This window comes from Pelophylax lessonae, assembly GCF_965119305.1.
Source record: "Pelophylax lessonae genome assembly, chromosome: 3".
Lineage (NCBI taxonomy): Eukaryota > Metazoa > Chordata > Amphibia > Anura > Ranidae > Pelophylax > Pelophylax lessonae.
The window spans coordinates 543067223-543087665 of NC_138770.1; the positions used below are offsets into that span (position 1 = coordinate 543067223).

General features: G+C 48.7%; 1 protein-coding gene across 1 annotated transcript in view; it reads right to left on the reverse strand.

Annotated features, from left to right (window-relative positions):
* DTD1 (D-aminoacyl-tRNA deacylase 1) overlaps window positions 1-18878 on the reverse strand; it is a 300677-nt gene extending 281799 nt beyond the window's left edge. The window contains exon 1 of the mRNA XM_082249574.1: window positions 18750-18878. Coding sequence (XP_082105700.1) covers window positions 18750-18792 — 43 coding nt within the window. The 5' untranslated portion in view covers window positions 18793-18878. The remainder of the gene's footprint in view (window positions 1-18749) is intronic.
* Between the last annotated feature and the right edge of the window lie 1565 nt (window positions 18879-20443).

Genomic DNA, 20443 nt, shown 5'->3' on the forward strand with positions numbered 1-20443 from the left:
GGATGGCAATCAGGGCTCAGTGAGCCCACCATTGCCCTCCCCATCAGTGCTGCCCACCAGTGCCCATCATTGCCATCTATCAGTGTAGCCCACCAGTGCCCATTATTGCCCACCAGTGCCGCCTATCAGTGCCGCCCGTCAGTGCCGATTATCAGTGCCCACCAGTGCCACCTATCAGTGCCCATCAATGCCGCCTATCAGTGCCCACCGGTGCTGCATATCAGTGCCACCTATCAGTGCTGCCTATCAGCGCCGCCTATCAGTGCCACCCCATCAGTGCCTCCTCATCAGTGCCTGTCAGTGCAGCCTCATCAGTGCAGGAAAATTTTATTTATTTATAAAATTGTATAACAAACAAAAAAACTTTTTTTTTTTTTTTTTCAAATTTTTCGGTCTTTTTTTATTTGTTTAGAAAAAACCCAGAGGTGATCAAATACCAACAAAAGAAAGCTCTATTTGTGGGGGGAAAATTACATAAATTTGGTGTAGGTACAGTGTTGCATGACCGCGCAATTGTCATTCAAAATGCAACAGCGCTAAAAGGGGAAAATTGGCCTGGGCAGGAAGGGGGTGAAAGTGCCCGGTATTGAAGTGGTTAATAGGCAGCCACTTCTGTATGTGCATGCATTTGCAAAGGAGCTCGATCTAGTACAATCTCAGTATTTGCGGATGATACTAAACTAAGCATGCCAATATCTTCTATGCAGGATGTGGAAACCTTACAAGCGGACCTGAATAAAATAATGGGGTGGGCAACTACATGGCAGATGAGGTTTAATGTTGAAAAATGTAAAGTAATGCACTTGGGTGCCAGAAACTAGAAAGCAAGCTACTCACTAGGGGGGAACCTCTGAGGGAATCTAAGATGGAAAAGGACCTGGGGGTACTGGTAGACAACAGGCTTGGCAGTGGCATGCAATGCCAAGCTGCTGCAAGCAAAGCCAACAGAATACTGGGATGTATAAAAAAGGGGATTCACTCCAGAAATAAAGAGATTATTCTCCCACTATACAAGACTCTGGTCCGGCCACATCTGGAGTATGCTGTCCAGTTCTGGGCACCGGTCCTCAGGAAGGGTGTGCTGGAACTGGAGAAAGTCCAGAGAAGGGCAACAAAAATAATTAGGGGAATGGAGGACATCAGCTATGAGGAAAGACTACAAGCACTGAACTTATTCTCTCTGGAGAAGAGACGATTGAGGGGGGATATGATATCAATGTACAAATACTGTACTGGCGACCCTAGCATAAGGAACAAACTATTCAGAGAAAGGAGATACAAGAAGACACGTGGCCACTCACTAAAACTAGAGGAAAGCCAGTTTAACCTTAACGTGCGTAAGGGGTTCTTCACTGTAAGAGCGGTAAGGATGTGGAATTCTCTTCCACAAGCAGTCGTATCAACAGGGAGCATTGATAGTTTCAAAAAACTATTAGATGGGCACCTTAGAGACAACAACATACAGGGGTATACAATGTGTGGTTAACAGTAGACACACACACACATCATAGGTTGAAATGGATGGACTGATTACTTTTTTCAACCTCACTAACTATGTAACTATGAAAACAAGCTAGAACAAATCTGGCCTAAGACTAATTTATTAATAGGTTAAAAAAAAGGTCTCATTGGACTGAAGTTTTTAACCATTTCAGCTCCGGGAGGTTTTACCCCCTTAATGACCAGGCCATTTTTTGCGATTCGGCGCTGCGTTACTTTAACCAACAATTGCGTGGTTGTGCAACGCTGTACCCACATACAATTGATGTCCTTTTTCCCCCACAAATAGCGCTTTCTTTTGGTGGTATTTGATCACTTCTGCAGTTTTTAGATTTTGCGCAAAAAAAAAAAAAAAAAAAGAGCAACAATTTGGGAAAAAAACACAATATTTTTTACTTTCTGCTATAAAACATTCCCAATAAAAAAATATAAAAAATCTATTTTTTTTTATCAGTTTAGGCCAGTTTTTTTTTGGTAAAAAAAATCCCAAAAAGCGTATTTTAATTGGTTTGCGCAAAAGTTATAGCGTTACAAACTACCGAATAGATTTTTGGACTTTTTATTTATTTTTTTGTTTTTTATTAGTAATGGCGGCGATCAGCGATTTTTAGCGGGACTGCGACATTGCAGCGGACAGATAGGACCCCTAGCTGACATTTTTTATGCTTTTTGGGGACCAGTGATATTACTACAGTAATCAGTGCTAAATAATATGCACTGTTACTGTATAAATGACACTGGCAGGGAAGGGGTTAATACTGGGGGTGATCAGAGGCTTAAATGTATGCCTATTTGTGCTTACTAACTGTGGGGGGGGGGGGGGGGGGGCTCTGTGACAGGCACAGAGAGATCGGGGTTTCAACTTAGCTTAAACACACAATCTCACTGTGCCTGTGTGACAGAAGACTCGCCTGCTTTGTTTACATAGGCAGGCAGCTCTCCTGTCAGTTTCTGTAAAGATTGCGGGAGGCCGGCAGCAATTGTGCCCACTCCTCCCATGGTCTGGCTCCTGTTGTGTCTAATCACAGCAGGAGCTGCGCTCTAATCACAGCGGGAGCGCGGCTCCGGCGGCGCGAGACCGCGGGCGCATAATCACGTAGATTGACATGATTATGCGCAGCCGAGCTGCCCTGTCGCAGTAAATCTGCGTGGGGTGGTCGGCAAGTGGTTAAAGAACATCACATTTGATTACATGATTAGGGCAAACCTCCTTTCTTATATACAGTAGTATACATAGACCACAACTATGGGTCCTAGAGGATTCCCATCTAAAGTCACTGTGGAGTTGATTTACTAAAACTGGAGAGTGCAAAATTTTGTGCAGCTCTACATAGTAACCAATCAGCTTCCAGGTTTTTTTTTTTTTAAAGCCTAATTGAACAAGCTGACCTTAGATGCTGATTGGCTTTATGCTGCACCAGATTTTGCACTCTCCAATACTAGTAAATCAACCCCATACTTTCTGCACATGAGTCTCTATCCTTCGCACTCGGTTCACACTGGCGCGGCCTGAAAGTCGCACGACTTACAAAACGACTTTGCCAGGCAACCTTCTGGCGACCTAAGTACTGCTTGATTCAACTTTAAAGAGCGTATTTAACCACTTGCCGACCGCCGCACGACTATCTACGTCGGCGGTCAGCCCCTCACAGGCAAACTAACGTAGGGCTACGTTGCTTGCTTGTGAGGGTCTAGGGAGCGAGCACGCGCCGCCGGAGGTGCGCTCCCGCTCCCGCGTGGTCACGGACCCCCCCGCGCGTGTGACCAGCGGACCCGATGTCCGCCGGCCACTCGGCGATCGGCGGGGGAGAGGGAGAATGTCAGGCAGCTTGTGTAAACAAGCCACCTGTCATTCTCCTCGCTGTAAAGACACTGATCACATGGATCTACTATGTAGATCCGTTGATCAGTGTCCTTACAGCTCAAGCCACAGCCAATCACAGTAGAAAGCACGCCCCTAGGGACACACACAGCCCCTCCCTCCCAAATAAAGTTAACCCCTTCACTACCAGTGTATTTTTACAGTAACAGTGCATATATATAGCACTGATTACTGTAGAAATGTCACTGGTAACCCCAAAAGTGTCAAAAATGTCAGTCAAGGGTCCGATCTGTCCGCCGCAATACCACAAAAAAAGTCGCAGATCGCCGCCATTACGCGTTAAAAAAAAAACAACAAAAATGACAAAAATCTTTCCCTTTGTTAGTAAACGTGATAACTTTTGCGCAAACCAATCAAAATACGCTTTTTGCGATTTTTTTTACCAAACATAGGTAGCATAAAACAAATTGGCCGAAAATGTTAAAAAATTTAGATTTTTACATTTTTTTTGGGGGGGGAATTTCATATAAAAAAATGTGAAAAATATTGCTATTTTTGCAAAATTGACGCTCTTTTTTTGTTTATAGCGCGTGATCAAAAAATCGCACAGGTGATCAAATACCACCAAAAGAAAGCTCTGTTTTTGGGAAAAAAAGGACGCCAAATTCGTTTAGGTACAGCGTCGCACGACCGTGCAATTGTCCGTTAAAGTCACGCAGTGCCGAATCGCAAAATAGCCCCTGGTCGGAATGGGGGTAAAATCTTCCGGGGCTTAAGTGGTTAAAGCGACTTTCCTTTTTTCACATATATGCAATTTGGATGCATTTTGAACTGCATCTGATTTGCATGACATGTGAACCAAAGCAGTTTTCTATAGGCCCACGTTTTTTTTAGAGTGCCGCTCAGGCTCGATCACTATGGGGAGTAGTTTGGGTAATGCTGCATCCACAGCAGGAGTGCCAGCAAGGGATGGAGCTCACCCTAGCTCCTGTAGTCACTGGAAGGAAGAAAGGAAAGGATCCCTGGTGCCACACATCCACAGAGACTTATGGTGGTGTGAGAGAGACACCCCATCCTGGGCTCCGGCCAGGCCAGGCTCCAACGTGTTTCGCCCCACCCCAGGGGCACCCTAGGACTCCGTGGATGTGCGCCACCAGGGATCTTTCCTCTCTTCCTTCCTGTTTTCTATGGAGCCAGTTCACATATATGCGGTGCAGTGGCAGTGCAAATTAGCTGTAAATTTGAAAAGAGTCCTGAGCGTTTTCCGAGCACTGTGGTGCGGTGTGGTTCAAATGGGAATTTCAGGCTCATTGTCTTCAACAGGAATGCATTTGAATTGCACGTTTCATCAGTTCTGACCACAAATTTAATGAGAAAAAAACAACGGGGGTACCCCCCAATCCATACCAGGCCCTTTTTGATCTCGTACTGATTTTAGGGGAAACTTTATGCCAAAGATATAAAAAAAAAAAAAAAATGGCACGGGGTCCCCCCCAAATTCATATCGGACCCTCAGGTCTGGTATGAATTTTGAGGTGATTTTGATGGGACACTGTTTCTCCCATAGATACCAATGACGGGGCACTGTTCCTCCCACAGATACCAATGACGGGGCACCATTCCTCCCATAGATACCAATGACGGGGCACTGTTCCTCCCATAGATACCAATGACGGGACACCGTTCCTTTCCACAGAAACCAATGACAGGGCACCGTTCCTCCCACAGATACCAATGACGGGGCACCATTCCTCCCATAGATACCAATGACGGGACACCGTTCCCCCCACAGATACCAATGACGGGGCACCGTTCCTTTCCACATATACCAATGACAGGGCACCGTTCCTCCCACAGATACAAATGACGGGGCACCATTCCTCCCATGGATACCAATGACGGGTCACTGTTCCTCCCATAGATACCAATGACGGGGCACTGTTCCTCCCACAGATACCAATGACAGGGCACCATTCCTCCCATAGATACCAATGACGGGGCACCGTTCCTCCCATAGATACCAATGACGGGGCACCGTTCCTCCCATAGATACCAATGACGGGGCACTGTTCCTCCCATAGATACCAATGACGGGGCACCGTTCCCCCCACAGATACCAATGACGGGGCACCGTTCCCCCCACAGATACCAATGACGGGACACCGTTCCCCCCACAGATACCAATGACGGGGCAATGTTCCTTTCCACAGAAACCAATGACAGGGCACCGTTCCTCCCACAGACACCAATGACGGGGCACCATTCCTCCCATAGATACCAATGATGGGGTACCATTCCTCCCATAGATACCAATGACGGGGCACCGTTCCTTCCACAGATACCAATGACGGGGCACCGTTCCTCCCACAGATACCAATGACGGGGCACCGTTCCTTTCCACAGATACCAATGACAGGGCACCGTTCCTCCCACAGATACCAATGACGGGGCACCATTCCTCCCATAGATACCAATGACGGGGCACTGTTCCTCCCATAGATACCAATGACGGGGCACTGTTCCTCCCATAGATACCAATGACGGGGCACTGTTCCTCCCATAGATACCAATGACGGGACACCGTTCCCCCCACAGATACCAATGACGGGACACCGTTCCCCCCACAGATACCAATGATGGGGCACTGTTCCTTTCCACAGAAACCAATGACAGGGCACCGTTCCTCCCACAGATACCAATGACGGGGCACCATTCCTCCCATAGATACCAATGACAGGGCACCGTTCCTCCCACAGATACGTGGCCACTCACTAAAACTAGAGGAAAGCCAGTTTAACCTTAACGTGCGTAAGGGGTTCTTCACTGTAAGAGCGGTAAGGATGTGGAATTCTCTTCCACAAGCAGTCGTATCAACAGGGAGCATTGATAGTTTCAAAAAACTATTAGATGGGCACCTTAGAGACAACAACATACAGGGGTATACAATGTGTGGTTAACAGTAGACACACACACACATCATAGGTTGAAATGGATGGACTGATTACTTTTTTCAACCTCACTAACTATGTAACTATGAAAACAAGCTAGAACAAATCTGGCCTAAGACTAATTTATTAATAGGTTAAAAAAAAGGTCTCATTGGACTGAAGTTTTTAACCATTTCAGCTCCGGGAGGTTTTACCCCCTTAATGACCAGGCCATTTTTTGCGATTCGGCGCTGCGTTACTTTAACCAACAATTGCGTGGTTGTGCAACGCTGTACCCACATACAATTGATGTCCTTTTTCCCCCACAAATAGCGCTTTCTTTTGGTGGTATTTGATCACTTCTGCAGTTTTTAGATTTTGCGCAAAAAAAAAAAAAAAAAAAGAGCAACAATTTGGGAAAAAAACACAATATTTTTTACTTTCTGCTATAAAACATTCCCAATAAAAAAATATAAAAAATCTATTTTTTTTTATCAGTTTAGGCCAGTTTTTTTTTGGTAAAAAAAATCCCAAAAAGCGTATTTTAATTGGTTTGCGCAAAAGTTATAGCGTTACAAACTACCGAATAGATTTTTGGACTTTTTATTTATTTTTTTGTTTTTTATTAGTAATGGCGGCGATCAGCGATTTTTAGCGGGACTGCGACATTGCAGCGGACAGATAGGACCCCTAGCTGACATTTTTTATGCTTTTTGGGGACCAGTGATATTACTACAGTAATCAGTGCTAAATAATATGCACTGTTACTGTATAAATGACACTGGCAGGGAAGGGGTTAATACTGGGGGTGATCAGAGGCTTAAATGTATGCCTATTTGTGCTTACTAACTGTGGGGGGGGGGGGGGGGGGGGGGCTCTGTGACAGGCACAGAGAGATCGGGGTTTCAACTTAGCTTAAACACACAATCTCACTGTGCCTGTGTGACAGAAGACTCGCCTGCTTTGTTTACATAGGCAGGCAGCTCTCCTGTCAGTTTCTGTAAAGATTGCGGGAGGCCGGCAGCAATTGTGCCCACTCCTCCCATGGTCTGGCTCCTGTTGTGTCTAATCACAGCAGGAGCTGCGCTCTAATCACAGCGGGAGCGCGGCTCCGGCGGCGCGAGACCGCGGGCGCATAATCACGTAGATTGACATGATTATGCGCAGCCGAGCTGCCTTGTCGCAGTAAATCTGCGTGGGGTGGTCGGCAAGTGGTTAAAGAACATCACATTTGATTACATGATTAGGGCAAACCTCCTTTCTTATATACAGTAGTATACATAGACCACAACTATGGGTCCTAGAGGATTCCCATCTAAAGTCACTGTGGAGTTGATTTACTAAAACTGGAGAGTGCAAAATTTTGTGCAGCTCTACATAGTAACCAATCAGCTTCCAGGTTTTTTTTTTTTTAAAGCCTAATTGAACAAGCTGACCTTAGATGCTGATTGGCTTTATGCTGCACCAGATTTTGCACTCTCCAATACTAGTAAATCAACCCCATACTTTCTGCACATGAGTCTCTATCCTTCGCACTCGGTTCACACTGGCGCGGCCTGAAAGTCGCACGACTTACAAAACGACTTTGCCAGGCAACCTTCTGGCGACCTAAGTACTGCTTGATTCAACTTTAAAGAGCGTATTTAACCACTTGCCGACCGCCGCACGACTATCTACGTCGGCGGTCAGCCCCTCACAGGCAAACTAACGTAGGGCTACGTTGCTTGCTTGTGAGGGTCTAGGGAGCGAGCACGCGCCGCCGGAGGTGCGCTCCCGCTCCCGCGTGGTCACGGACCCCCCCGCGCGTGTGACCAGCGGACCCGATGTCCGCCGGCCACTCGGCGATCGGCGGGGGAGAGGGAGAATGTCAGGCAGCTTGTGTAAACAAGCCACCTGTCATTCTCCTCGCTGTAAAGACACTGATCACATGGATCTACTATGTAGATCCGTTGATCAGTGTCCTTACAGCTCAAGCCACAGCCAATCACAGTAGAAAGCACGCCCCTAGGGACACACACAGCCCCTCCCTCCCAAATAAAGTTAACCCCTTCACTACCAGTGTATTTTTACAGTAACAGTGCATATATATAGCACTGATTACTGTAGAAATGTCACTGGTAACCCCAAAAGTGTCAAAAATGTCAGTCAAGGGTCCGATCTGTCCGCCGCAATACCACAAAAAAAGTCGCAGATCGCCGCCATTACGCGTTAAAAAAAAAACAACAAAAATGACAAAAATCTTTCCCTTTGTTAGTAAACGTGATAACTTTTGCGCAAACCAATCAAAATACGCTTTTTGCGATTTTTTTTACCAAACATAGGTAGCATAAAACAAATTGGCCGAAAATGTTAAAAAATTTAGATTTTTACATTTTTTTTGGGGGGGGAATTTCATATAAAAAAATGTGAAAAATATTGCTATTTTTGCAAAATTGACGCTCTTTTTTTGTTTATAGCGCGTGATCAAAAAATCGCACAGGTGATCAAATACCACCAAAAGAAAGCTCTGTTTTTGGGAAAAAAAGGACGCCAAATTCGTTTAGGTACAGCGTCGCACGACCGTGCAATTGTCCGTTAAAGTCACGCAGTGCCGAATCGCAAAATAGCCCCTGGTCGGAATGGGGGTAAAATCTTCCGGGGCTTAAGTGGTTAAAGCGACTTTCCTTTTTTCACATATATGCAATTTGGATGCATTTTGAACTGCATCTGATTTGCATGACATGTGAACCAAAGCAGTTTTCTATAGGCCCACGTTTTTTTTAGAGTGCCGCTCAGGCTCGATCACTATGGGGAGTAGTTTGGGTAATGCTGCATCCACAGCAGGAGTGCCAGCAAGGGATGGAGCTCACCCTAGCTCCTGTAGTCACTGGAAGGAAGAAAGGAAAGGATCCCTGGTGCCACACATCCACAGAGACTTATGGTGGTGTGAGAGAGACACCCCATCCTGGGCTCCGGCCAGGCCAGGCTCCAACGTGTTTCGCCCCACCCCAGGGGCACCCTAGGACTCCGTGGATGTGCGCCACCAGGGATCTTTCCTCTCTTCCTTCCTGTTTTCTATGGAGCCAGTTCACATATATGCGGTGCAGTGGCAGTGCAAATTAGCTGTAAATTTGAAAAGAGTCCTGAGCGTTTTCCGAGCACTGTGGTGCGGTGTGGTTCAAATGGGAATTTCAGGCTCATTGTCTTCAACAGGAATGCATTTGAATTGCACGTTTCATCAGTTCTGACCACAAATTTAATGAGAAAAAAACAACGGGGGTACCCCCCAATCCATACCAGGCCCTTTTTGATCTCGTACTGATTTTAGGGGAAACTTTATGCCAAAGATATAAAAAAAAAAAAAAAATGGCACGGGGTCCCCCCCAAATTCATATCGGACCCTCAGGTCTGGTATGAATTTTGAGGTGATTTTGATGGGACACTGTTTCTCCCATAGATACCAATGACGGGGCACTGTTCCTCCCACAGATACCAATGACGGGGCACCATTCCTCCCATAGATACCAATGACGGGGCACTGTTCCTCCCATAGATACCAATGACGGGACACCGTTCCTTTCCACAGAAACCAATGACAGGGCACCGTTCCTCCCACAGATACCAATGACGGGGCACCATTCCTCCCATAGATACCAATGACGGGACACCGTTCCCCCCACAGATACCAATGACGGGGCACCGTTCCTTTCCACATATACCAATGACAGGGCACCGTTCCTCCCACAGATACAAATGACGGGGCACCATTCCTCCCATGGATACCAATGACGGGTCACTGTTCCTCCCATAGATACCAATGACGGGGCACTGTTCCTCCCACAGATACCAATGACAGGGCACCATTCCTCCCATAGATACCAATGACGGGGCACCGTTCCTCCCATAGATACCAATGACGGGGCACCGTTCCTCCCATAGATACCAATGACGGGGCACTGTTCCTCCCATAGATACCAATGACGGGGCACCGTTCCCCCCACAGATACCAATGACGGGGCACCGTTCCCCCCACAGATACCAATGACGGGACACCGTTCCCCCCACAGATACCAATGACGGGGCAATGTTCCTTTCCACAGAAACCAATGACAGGGCACCGTTCCTCCCACAGACACCAATGACGGGGCACCATTCCTCCCATAGATACCAATGATGGGGTACCATTCCTCCCATAGATACCAATGACGGGGCACCGTTCCTTCCACAGATACCAATGACGGGGCACCGTTCCTCCCACAGATACCAATGACGGGGCACCGTTCCTTTCCACAGATACCAATGACAGGGCACCGTTCCTCCCACAGATACCAATGACGGGGCACCATTCCTCCCATAGATACCAATGACGGGGCACTGTTCCTCCCATAGATACCAATGACGGGGCACTGTTCCTCCCATAGATACCAATGACGGGGCACTGTTCCTCCCATAGATACCAATGACGGGACACCGTTCCCCCCACAGATACCAATGACGGGACACCGTTCCCCCCACAGATACCAATGATGGGGCACTGTTCCTTTCCACAGAAACCAATGACAGGGCACCGTTCCTCCCACAGATACCAATGACGGGGCACCATTCCTCCCATAGATACCAATGACAGGGCACCGTTCCTCCCACAGATACGTGGCCACTCACTAAAACTAGAGGAAAGCCAGTTTAACCTTAACGTGCGTAAGGGGTTCTTCACTGTAAGAGCGGTAAGGATGTGGAATTCTCTTCCACAAGCAGTCGTATCAACAGGGAGCATTGATAGTTTCAAAAAACTATTAGATGGGCACCTTAGAGACAACAACATACAGGGGTATACAATGTGTGGTTAACAGTAGACACACACACACATCATAGGTTGAAATGGATGGACTGATTACTTTTTTCAACCTCACTAACTATGTAACTATGAAAACAAGCTAGAACAAATCTGACCTAAGACTAATTTATTAATAGGTTAAAAAAAAGGTCTCATTGGACTGAAGTTTTTAACCATTTCAGCTCCGGGAGGTTTTACCCCCTTAATGACCAGGCCATTTTTTGCGATTCGGCGCTGCGTTACTTTAACCAACAATTGCGTGGTTGTGCAACGCTGTACCCACATACAATTGATGTCCTTTTTCCCCCACAAATAGCGCTTTCTTTTGGTGGTATTTGATCACTTCTGCAGTTTTTAGATTTTGCGCAAAAAAAAAAAAAAAAAAAGAGCAACAATTTGGGAAAAAAACACAATATTTTTTACTTTCTGCTATAAAACATTCCCAATAAAAAAATATAAAAAATCTATTTTTTTTTATCAGTTTAGGCCAGTTTTTTTTTGGTAAAAAAAATCCCAAAAAGCGTATTTTAATTGGTTTGCGCAAAAGTTATAGCGTTACAAACTACCGAATAGATTTTTGGACTTTTTATTTATTTTTTTGTTTTTTATTAGTAATGGCGGCGATCAGCGATTTTTAGCGGGACTGCGACATTGCAGCGGACAGATAGGACCCCTAGCTGACATTTTTTATGCTTTTTGGGGACCAGTGATATTACTACAGTAATCAGTGCTAAATAATATGCACTGTTACTGTATAAATGACACTGGCAGGGAAGGGGTTAATACTGGGGGTGATCAGAGGCTTAAATGTATGCCTATTTGTGCTTACTAACTGTGGGGGGGGGGGGGGGGGGGGGGCTCTGTGACAGGCACAGAGAGATCGGGGTTTCAACTTAGCTTAAACACACAATCTCACTGTGCCTGTGTGACAGAAGACTCGCCTGCTTTGTTTACATAGGCAGGCAGCTCTCCTGTCAGTTTCTGTAAAGATTGCGGGAGGCCGGCAGCAATTGTGCCCACTCCTCCCATGGTCTGGCTCCTGTTGTGTCTAATCACAGCAGGAGCTGCGCTCTAATCACAGCGGGAGCGCGGCTCCGGCGGCGCGAGACCGCGGGCGCATAATCACGTAGATTGACATGATTATGCGCAGCCGAGCTGCCTTGTCGCAGTAAATCTGCGTGGGGTGGTCGGCAAGTGGTTAAAGAACATCACATTTGATTACATGATTAGGGCAAACCTCCTTTCTTATATACAGTAGTATACATAGACCACAACTATGGGTCCTAGAGGATTCCCATCTAAAGTCACTGTGGAGTTGATTTACTAAAACTGGAGAGTGCAAAATTTTGTGCAGCTCTACATAGTAACCAATCAGCTTCCAGGTTTTTTTTTTTTTAAAGCCTAATTGAACAAGCTGACCTTAGATGCTGATTGGCTTTATGCTGCACCAGATTTTGCACTCTCCAATACTAGTAAATCAACCCCATACTTTCTGCACATGAGTCTCTATCCTTCGCACTCGGTTCACACTGGCGCGGCCTGAAAGTCGCACGACTTACAAAACGACTTTGCCAGGCAACCTTCTGGCGACCTAAGTACTGCTTGATTCAACTTTAAAGAGCGTATTTAACCACTTGCCGACCGCCGCACGACTATCTACGTCGGCGGTCAGCCCCTCACAGGCAAACTAACGTAGGGCTACGTTGCTTGCTTGTGAGGGTCTAGGGAGCGAGCACGCGCCGCCGGAGGTGCGCTCCCGCTCCCGCGTGGTCACGGACCCCCCCGCGCGTGTGACCAGCGGACCCGATGTCCGCCGGCCACTCGGCGATCGGCGGGGGAGAGGGAGAATGTCAGGCAGCTTGTGTAAACAAGCCACCTGTCATTCTCCTCGCTGTAAAGACACTGATCACATGGATCTACTATGTAGATCCGTTGATCAGTGTCCTTACAGCTCAAGCCACAGCCAATCACAGTAGAAAGCACGCCCCTAGGGACACACACAGCCCCTCCCTCCCAAATAAAGTTAACCCCTTCACTACCAGTGTATTTTTACAGTAACAGTGCATATATATAGCACTGATTACTGTAGAAATGTCACTGGTAACCCCAAAAGTGTCAAAAATGTCAGTCAAGGGTCCGATCTGTCCGCCGCAATACCACAAAAAAAGTCGCAGATCGCCGCCATTACGCGTTAAAAAAAAAACAACAAAAATGACAAAAATCTTTCCCTTTGTTAGTAAACGTGATAACTTTTGCGCAAACCAATCAAAATACGCTTTTTGCGATTTTTTTTACCAAACATAGGTAGCATAAAACAAATTGGCCGAAAATGTTAAAAAATTTAGATTTTTACATTTTTTTGGGGGGGGGAATTTCATATAAAAAAATGTGAAAAATATTGCTATTTTTGCAAAATTGACGCTCTTTTTTTGTTTATAGCGCGTGATCAAAAAATCGCACAGGTGATCAAATACCACCAAAAGAAAGCTCTGTTTTTGGGAAAAAAAGGACGCCAAATTCGTTTAGGTACAGCGTCGCACGACCGTGCAATTGTCCGTTAAAGTCACGCAGTGCCGAATCGCAAAATAGCCCCTGGTCGGAATGGGGGTAAAATCTTCCGGGGCTTAAGTGGTTAAAGCGACTTTCCTTTTTTCACATATATGCAATTTGGATGCATTTTGAACTGCATCTGATTTGCATGACATGTGAACCAAAGCAGTTTTCTATAGGCCCACGTTTTTTTTAGAGTGCCGCTCAGGCTCGATCACTATGGGGAGTAGTTTGGGTAATGCTGCATCCACAGCAGGAGTGCCAGCAAGGGATGGAGCTCACCCTAGCTCCTGTAGTCACTGGAAGGAAGAAAGGAAAGGATCCCTGGTGCCACACATCCACAGAGACTTATGGTGGTGTGAGAGAGACACCCCATCCTGGGCTCCGGCCAGGCCAGGCTCCAACGTGTTTCGCCCCACCCCAGGGGCACCCTAGGACTCCGTGGATGTGCGCCACCAGGGATCTTTCCTCTCTTCCTTCCTGTTTTCTATGGAGCCAGTTCACATATATGCGGTGCAGTGGCAGTGCAAATTAGCTGTAAATTTGAAAAGAGTCCTGAGCGTTTTCCGAGCACTGTGGTGCGGTGTGGTTCAAATGGGAATTTCAGGCTCATTGTCTTCAACAGGAATGCATTTGAATTGCACGTTTCATCAGTTCTGACCACAAATTTAATGAGAAAAAAACAACGGGGGTACCCCCCAATCCATACCAGGCCCTTTTTGATCTCGTACTGATTTTAGGGGAAACTTTATGCCAAAGATATAAAAAAAAAAAAAAAATGGCACGGGGTCCCCCCCAAATTCATATCGGACCCTCAGGTCTGGTATGAATTTTGAGGTGATTTTGATGGGACACTGTTTCTCCCATAGATACCAATGACGGGGCACTGTTCCTCCCACAGATACCAATGACGGGGCACCATTCCTCCCATAGATACCAATGACGGGGCACTGTTCCTCCCATAGATACCAATGACGGGACACCGTTCCTTTCCACAGAAACCAATGACAGGGCACCGTTCCTCCCACAGATACCAATGACGGGGCACCATTCCTCCCATAGATACCAATGACGGGACACCGTTCCCCCCACAGATACCAATGACGGGGCACCGTTCCTTTCCACATATACCAATGACAGGGCACCGTTCCTCCCACAGATACAAATGACGGGGCACCATTCCTCCCATGGATACCAATGACGGGTCACTGTTCCTCCCATAGATACCAATGACGGGGCACTGTTCCTCCCACAGATACCAATGACAGGGCACCATTCCTCCCATAGATACCAATGACGGGGCACCGTTCCTCCCATAGATACCAATGACGGGGCACCGTTCCTCCCATAGATACCAATGACGGGGCACTGTTCCTCCCATAGATACCAATGACGGGGCACCGTTCCCCCCACAGATACCAATGACGGGGCACCGTTCCCCCCACAGATACCAATGACGGGACACCGTTCCCCCCACAGATACCAATGACGGGGCAATGTTCCTTTCCACAGAAACCAATGACAGGGCACCGTTCCTCCCACAGACACCAATGACGGGGCACCATTCCTCCCATAGATACCAATGATGGGGTACCATTCCTCCCATAGATACCAATGACGGGGCACCGTTCCTTCCACAGATACCAATGACGGGGCACCGTTCCTCCCACAGATACCAATGACGGGGCACCGTTCCTTTCCACAGATACCAATGACAGGGCACCGTTCCTCCCACAGATACCAATGACGGGGCACCATTCCTCCCATAGATACCAATGACGGGGCACTGTTCCTCCCATAGATACCAATGACGGGGCACTGTTCCTCCCATAGATACCAATGACGGGGCACTGTTCCTCCCATAGATACCAATGACGGGACACCGTTCCCCCCACAGATACCAATGACGGGACACCGTTCCCCCCACAGATACCAATGATGGGGCACTGTTCCTTTCCACAGAAACCAATGACAGGGCACCGTTCCTCCCACAGATACCAATGACGGGGCACCATTCCTCCCATAGATACCAATGACAGGGCACCGTTCCTCCCACAGATACCAATGACGGGGCACCGTTCCTCCCATAGATACCAATGACGGGGCACCGTTCCTCCCACAGATACCAATGACGGGGCACTGTTCCTCCCATAGATACCAATGACGGGGCACCATTCCTCCTATAGATACCAATGACGGGGCACCGTTCCTCCCACAGATACCAATGACGGGGCACTGTTCCTCCCATAGATACCAATGACGGGGCACCATTCCTCCCATAGATACCAATGATGGGGCACCGTTCCTCCCACAGATACCAATGACGGGGCACCGTTCCTCCCACAGATACCAATGACGGGGCACCATTCCTCCCATAGATACCAATGACGGGGCACCATTCCTCCCATAGATACCAATGATGGGGCACCGTTCCTCCCACAGATACCAATGACGGGACACCGTTCCTCCCACATATACCAATGATGGGGCACCGTTCCTCCCACATATACCAATGACGGGGCACTGTTCCTCCCACAGATACCAATGACGGGGCACCATTCCTCCCATAGATACCAATGACGGGGCACTGTTCCTCCCATAGATACCAATGACGGGACACCGTTCCTTTCCACAGAAACCAATGACAGGGCACCGTTCCTCCCACAGATACCAATGACGGGGCACCATTCCTCCCATAGATACCAATGACGGGACACCGTTCCCCCCACAGATACCAATGACGGGGCACCGTTCCTTTCCACATATACCAATGACAGGGCACCGTTCCTCCCACAGATACAAATGACGGGGCACCATTCCTCCCATGGATACCAATGACGGGTCACTGTTCCTCCCATAGATACCAATGACGGGGCACTGTTCCTCCCACAGATACCAATGACAGGGCACCATTCCTCCCATAGATACCAATGACGGGGCACCGTTCCTCCCATAGATACCAATGACGGGGCACCGTTCCTCCCATAGATACCAATGACGGGGCACTGTTCCTCCCATAGATACCAATGACGGGGCACCGTTCCCCCCACAGATACCAATGACGGGGCACCGTTCCCCCCACAGATACCAATGACGGGACACCGTTCCCCCCACAGATACCAATGACGGGGCAATGTTCCTTTCCACAGAAACCAATGACAGGGCACCGTTCCTCCCACAGACACCAATGACGGGGCACCATTCCTCCCATAGATACCAATGATGGGGTACCATTCCTCCCATAGATACCAATGACGGGGCACCGTTCCTTCCACAGATACCAATGACGGGGCACCGTTCCTCCCACAGATACCAATGACGGGGCACCGTTCCTTTCCACAGATACCAATGACAGGGCACCGTTCCTCCCACAGATACCAATGACGGGGCACCATTCCTCCCATAGATACCAATGACGGGGCACTGTTCCTCCCATAGATACCAATGACGGGGCACTGTTCCTCCCATAGATACCAATGACGGGGCACTGTTCCTCCCATAGATACCAATGACGGGACACCGTTCCCCCCACAGATACCAATGACGGGACACCGTTCCCCCCACAGATTCCAATGATGGGGCACTGTTCCTTTCCACAGAAACCAATGACAGGGCACCGTTCCTCCCACAGATACCAATGACGGGGCACCATTCCTCCCATAGATACCAATGACAGGGCACCGTTCCTCCCACAGATACCAATGACGGGGCACCGTTCCTCCCATAGATACCAATGACGGGGCACCGTTCCTCCCACAGATACCAATGACGGGGCACTGTTCCTCCCATAGATACCAATGACGGGGCACCATTCCTCCTATAGATACCAATGACGGGGCACCGTTCCTCCCACAGATACCAATGACGGGGCACTGTTCCTCCCATAGATACCAATGACGGGGCACCATTCCTCCCATAGATACCAATGATGGGGCACCGTTGCTCCCACAGATACCAATGACGGGGCACCGTTCCTCCCACAGATACCAATGACGGGGCACCATTCCTCCCATAGATACCAATGACGGGGCACCATTCCTCCCATAGATACCAATGATGGGGCACCGTTCCTCCCACAGATACCAATGACGGGACACCGTTCCTCCCACATATACCAATGATGGGGCACCGTTCCTCCCACATATACCAATGACGGGGCACTGTTCCTCCCACAGATACCAATGACGGGGCACCGTTCCTCCCACATATACCAATGACGGGACACCGTTCCTCCCACATATACCAATGATGGGGCACCGTTCCTCCCACAGATACCAATGACGGGACACCGTTCCTCCCACAGATACCAATGACGGGACACCGTTCCTCCCACATATACCAATGACGGGGCACTGTTCCTCCCACATATACCAATGACGGGGCACTGTTCCTCCCACTGACACCGATGATGGGAAAGCCTTCCTCCCTTGAATAACAATTTCAAACTAGTCTGAGAAGCTGTCAAAGTCATCTGGTAATCATAGGTGGCAAAGACATTCCTAGCCCAGCAATTGCACAAATTCATGACCCTTGTATACATGCAGCATGCCTCCTGATTGGCTGTGACAGTTTTCCGGTGGGATCACTCAGGCGGGTTCAAACTCGTACTGATTAATGGCCAAATGATGCTGTCAAATTGATGCAGAACTATTGATCATTTTCTGCCCTCTGGCCAATGTACTCAATTGGATGATAACATCATAGCATGTATGGCCAGCAAGTGTGTAGAACAGGGACCTGTCCAATTGTATACAAAGTGATTGGATAGATTAGGTCGGTCCTCAAAGAGCTGGTGTAGATTGTACCATGTATGGGGGAGTTTATGTACAGCACATGTCTAATGGGATCCACATATGATCCATGTAGGGATTTGAGATCCATTGAATGAACACTACTCTGGGCTCATCCAGGATCCGTACTGATGTGTGTAGTGGAGGAGCCCAGTGTCTCCCTCCCCCCTCCATGCCTGGGATGGGGATGGGTGTGTGGACAGGAAGTGCCCGGATGAGACACCGGTTCCTGGTGCACTGCACACACAGGGAGGAGAATGTCATCACTCCACCCCCCCCTCCTCTCCACACTGCGCTCAGCCTGTCACCAACAGCCGCTCTCCTATGCGCTGTGTCCGGCCACTTACCGGTCACACTGGCCTGAGTCACCCTTTGGATAATAGCTCTCATTGTGCTCAGCCGGGCCAGGGGACACAAGCAGCCGTTCTCCGCTACCGACTCTGCTGCACCTTCCCTTCCTATAATGAAGCGAAAGGGTGTGTGTGCGCCCTCTAGTGGCTCTAATTGATAGTAACAGGACGTAGAATGTCCAGTGTGTAAGGAGCTCACAATCCACTCCTCAGTTTATACAGAACTAAAGAGAAATAAATAAATACAACTTTTTAATTTTGGATAGAGTAGGGGGAGTTATAAGTTCCCAGTCAATTGTTTTTCTTTGGTTTTTGTGTCACATTAAAGGAGATTTCCCTTCACTTCCTGTCTTCTAGCCAGACCAAATCTCCAAAGTGAGAGAATCCATTGCCATCAGAACTTGTGTCCTTATTGAAAGATTTCCTCTCTATTCCTGTTTGAGGAGGTATCTGTATGCCACCCTGCATCAGAGCTTGTGCATGGTTCAAAGATCACCTATAAGAGGAGAGAGGACGATTAATGCAGGCTGTAAGTACTCTGCCTGTCACACTGCATGTACACACCAACTACAGTGCACAGTAGGGCTGGGGAATATAATCGAAAGATCGATGCATCGCGATTCGACCCTTCGCGATTCTGCATCGATGGGGGCTGCCGGCATAATCGATTAGGAAATGACGTCATCAGCCGCGGCCACGCCCTATCGCGCAAGGGAGAAAAAAAAACACAAGATCGGCAGCTGATTGGTGGGTTAGTGGCGGGAGCTTAATAAAAAGGCTCCGCCCCTCCCCTTCCGTCTCTTTGACCCGGGCCGAGGCGCAGCAAGACATCCCCTGCGTGTATCGGCTTCCCACCTGCAGCCTTGCAGCCAAGAAGCCAGCCAGCCAGCCAAGCCAGAAGCCAGTCCAGTGAGTCCACACTACACACACAGGAGCGAGGAGCCCCAAGTGCGTCCCCATCGCAGCCAGCCAGCGCCGCCAGCCTCACCTCACCGTAGCCGACAGGCCCTAGAGGCCCAGCCGCCACGCCACTGCCAGTGACGCCAGCCGCCCGCCACAGAGCCCAGAGAGCAGCACAGCACCTGTCCTCCTCTGCAATGCAGTGCACAACAACCCACACAGTCACACAGCAGGTATGTCCGAACAAATAATTGTGTAATCATTCATGGGGGTCTCGTCTGTATCTCTGGGGGATGTCATTGTCTGTGATGGGGGGGGCCTGGGACAGGGGACGGTCGGTCGGGGCCCGGGGGTACTGTTCTGCTGTGGCAGTCTGGCAGCCAGGGGGCTCTCTCTGAGTGTCAGTGGGGGCCTGGGGGTCTCTGTCAGTGTCAGCTATAGGGGTCTGGGCAAGGGGGGGACTCACTCAGTGTTTGTCAGTGCTGTGGGGGATTGGGGAAGGTGTGGGACATCCAGGTCTCTGTCAGTGTGGGGGTCTGGGCAGGGGGGGGGACTCACTCTCAGTGTTTGTCAGTGCTGGGGGGGATTGGGGAAGGGACATCCAGGTCTCTGTCAGTGTCAGCTGTGGGGGTCTGGGCAAGGGGGGGGACTCACTCTCAGTGTTTGTCAGTGCTGTGGGGGATTGGGGAAAGTGTGGGACATCCACCCAGGTCTCTGTCAGTGTGTCAGGCTGCAGTGTCAGCTCAGCTGTGGGGGGAGGGGGGTCTCTGTCAGTGTCACTGTCACTGTCA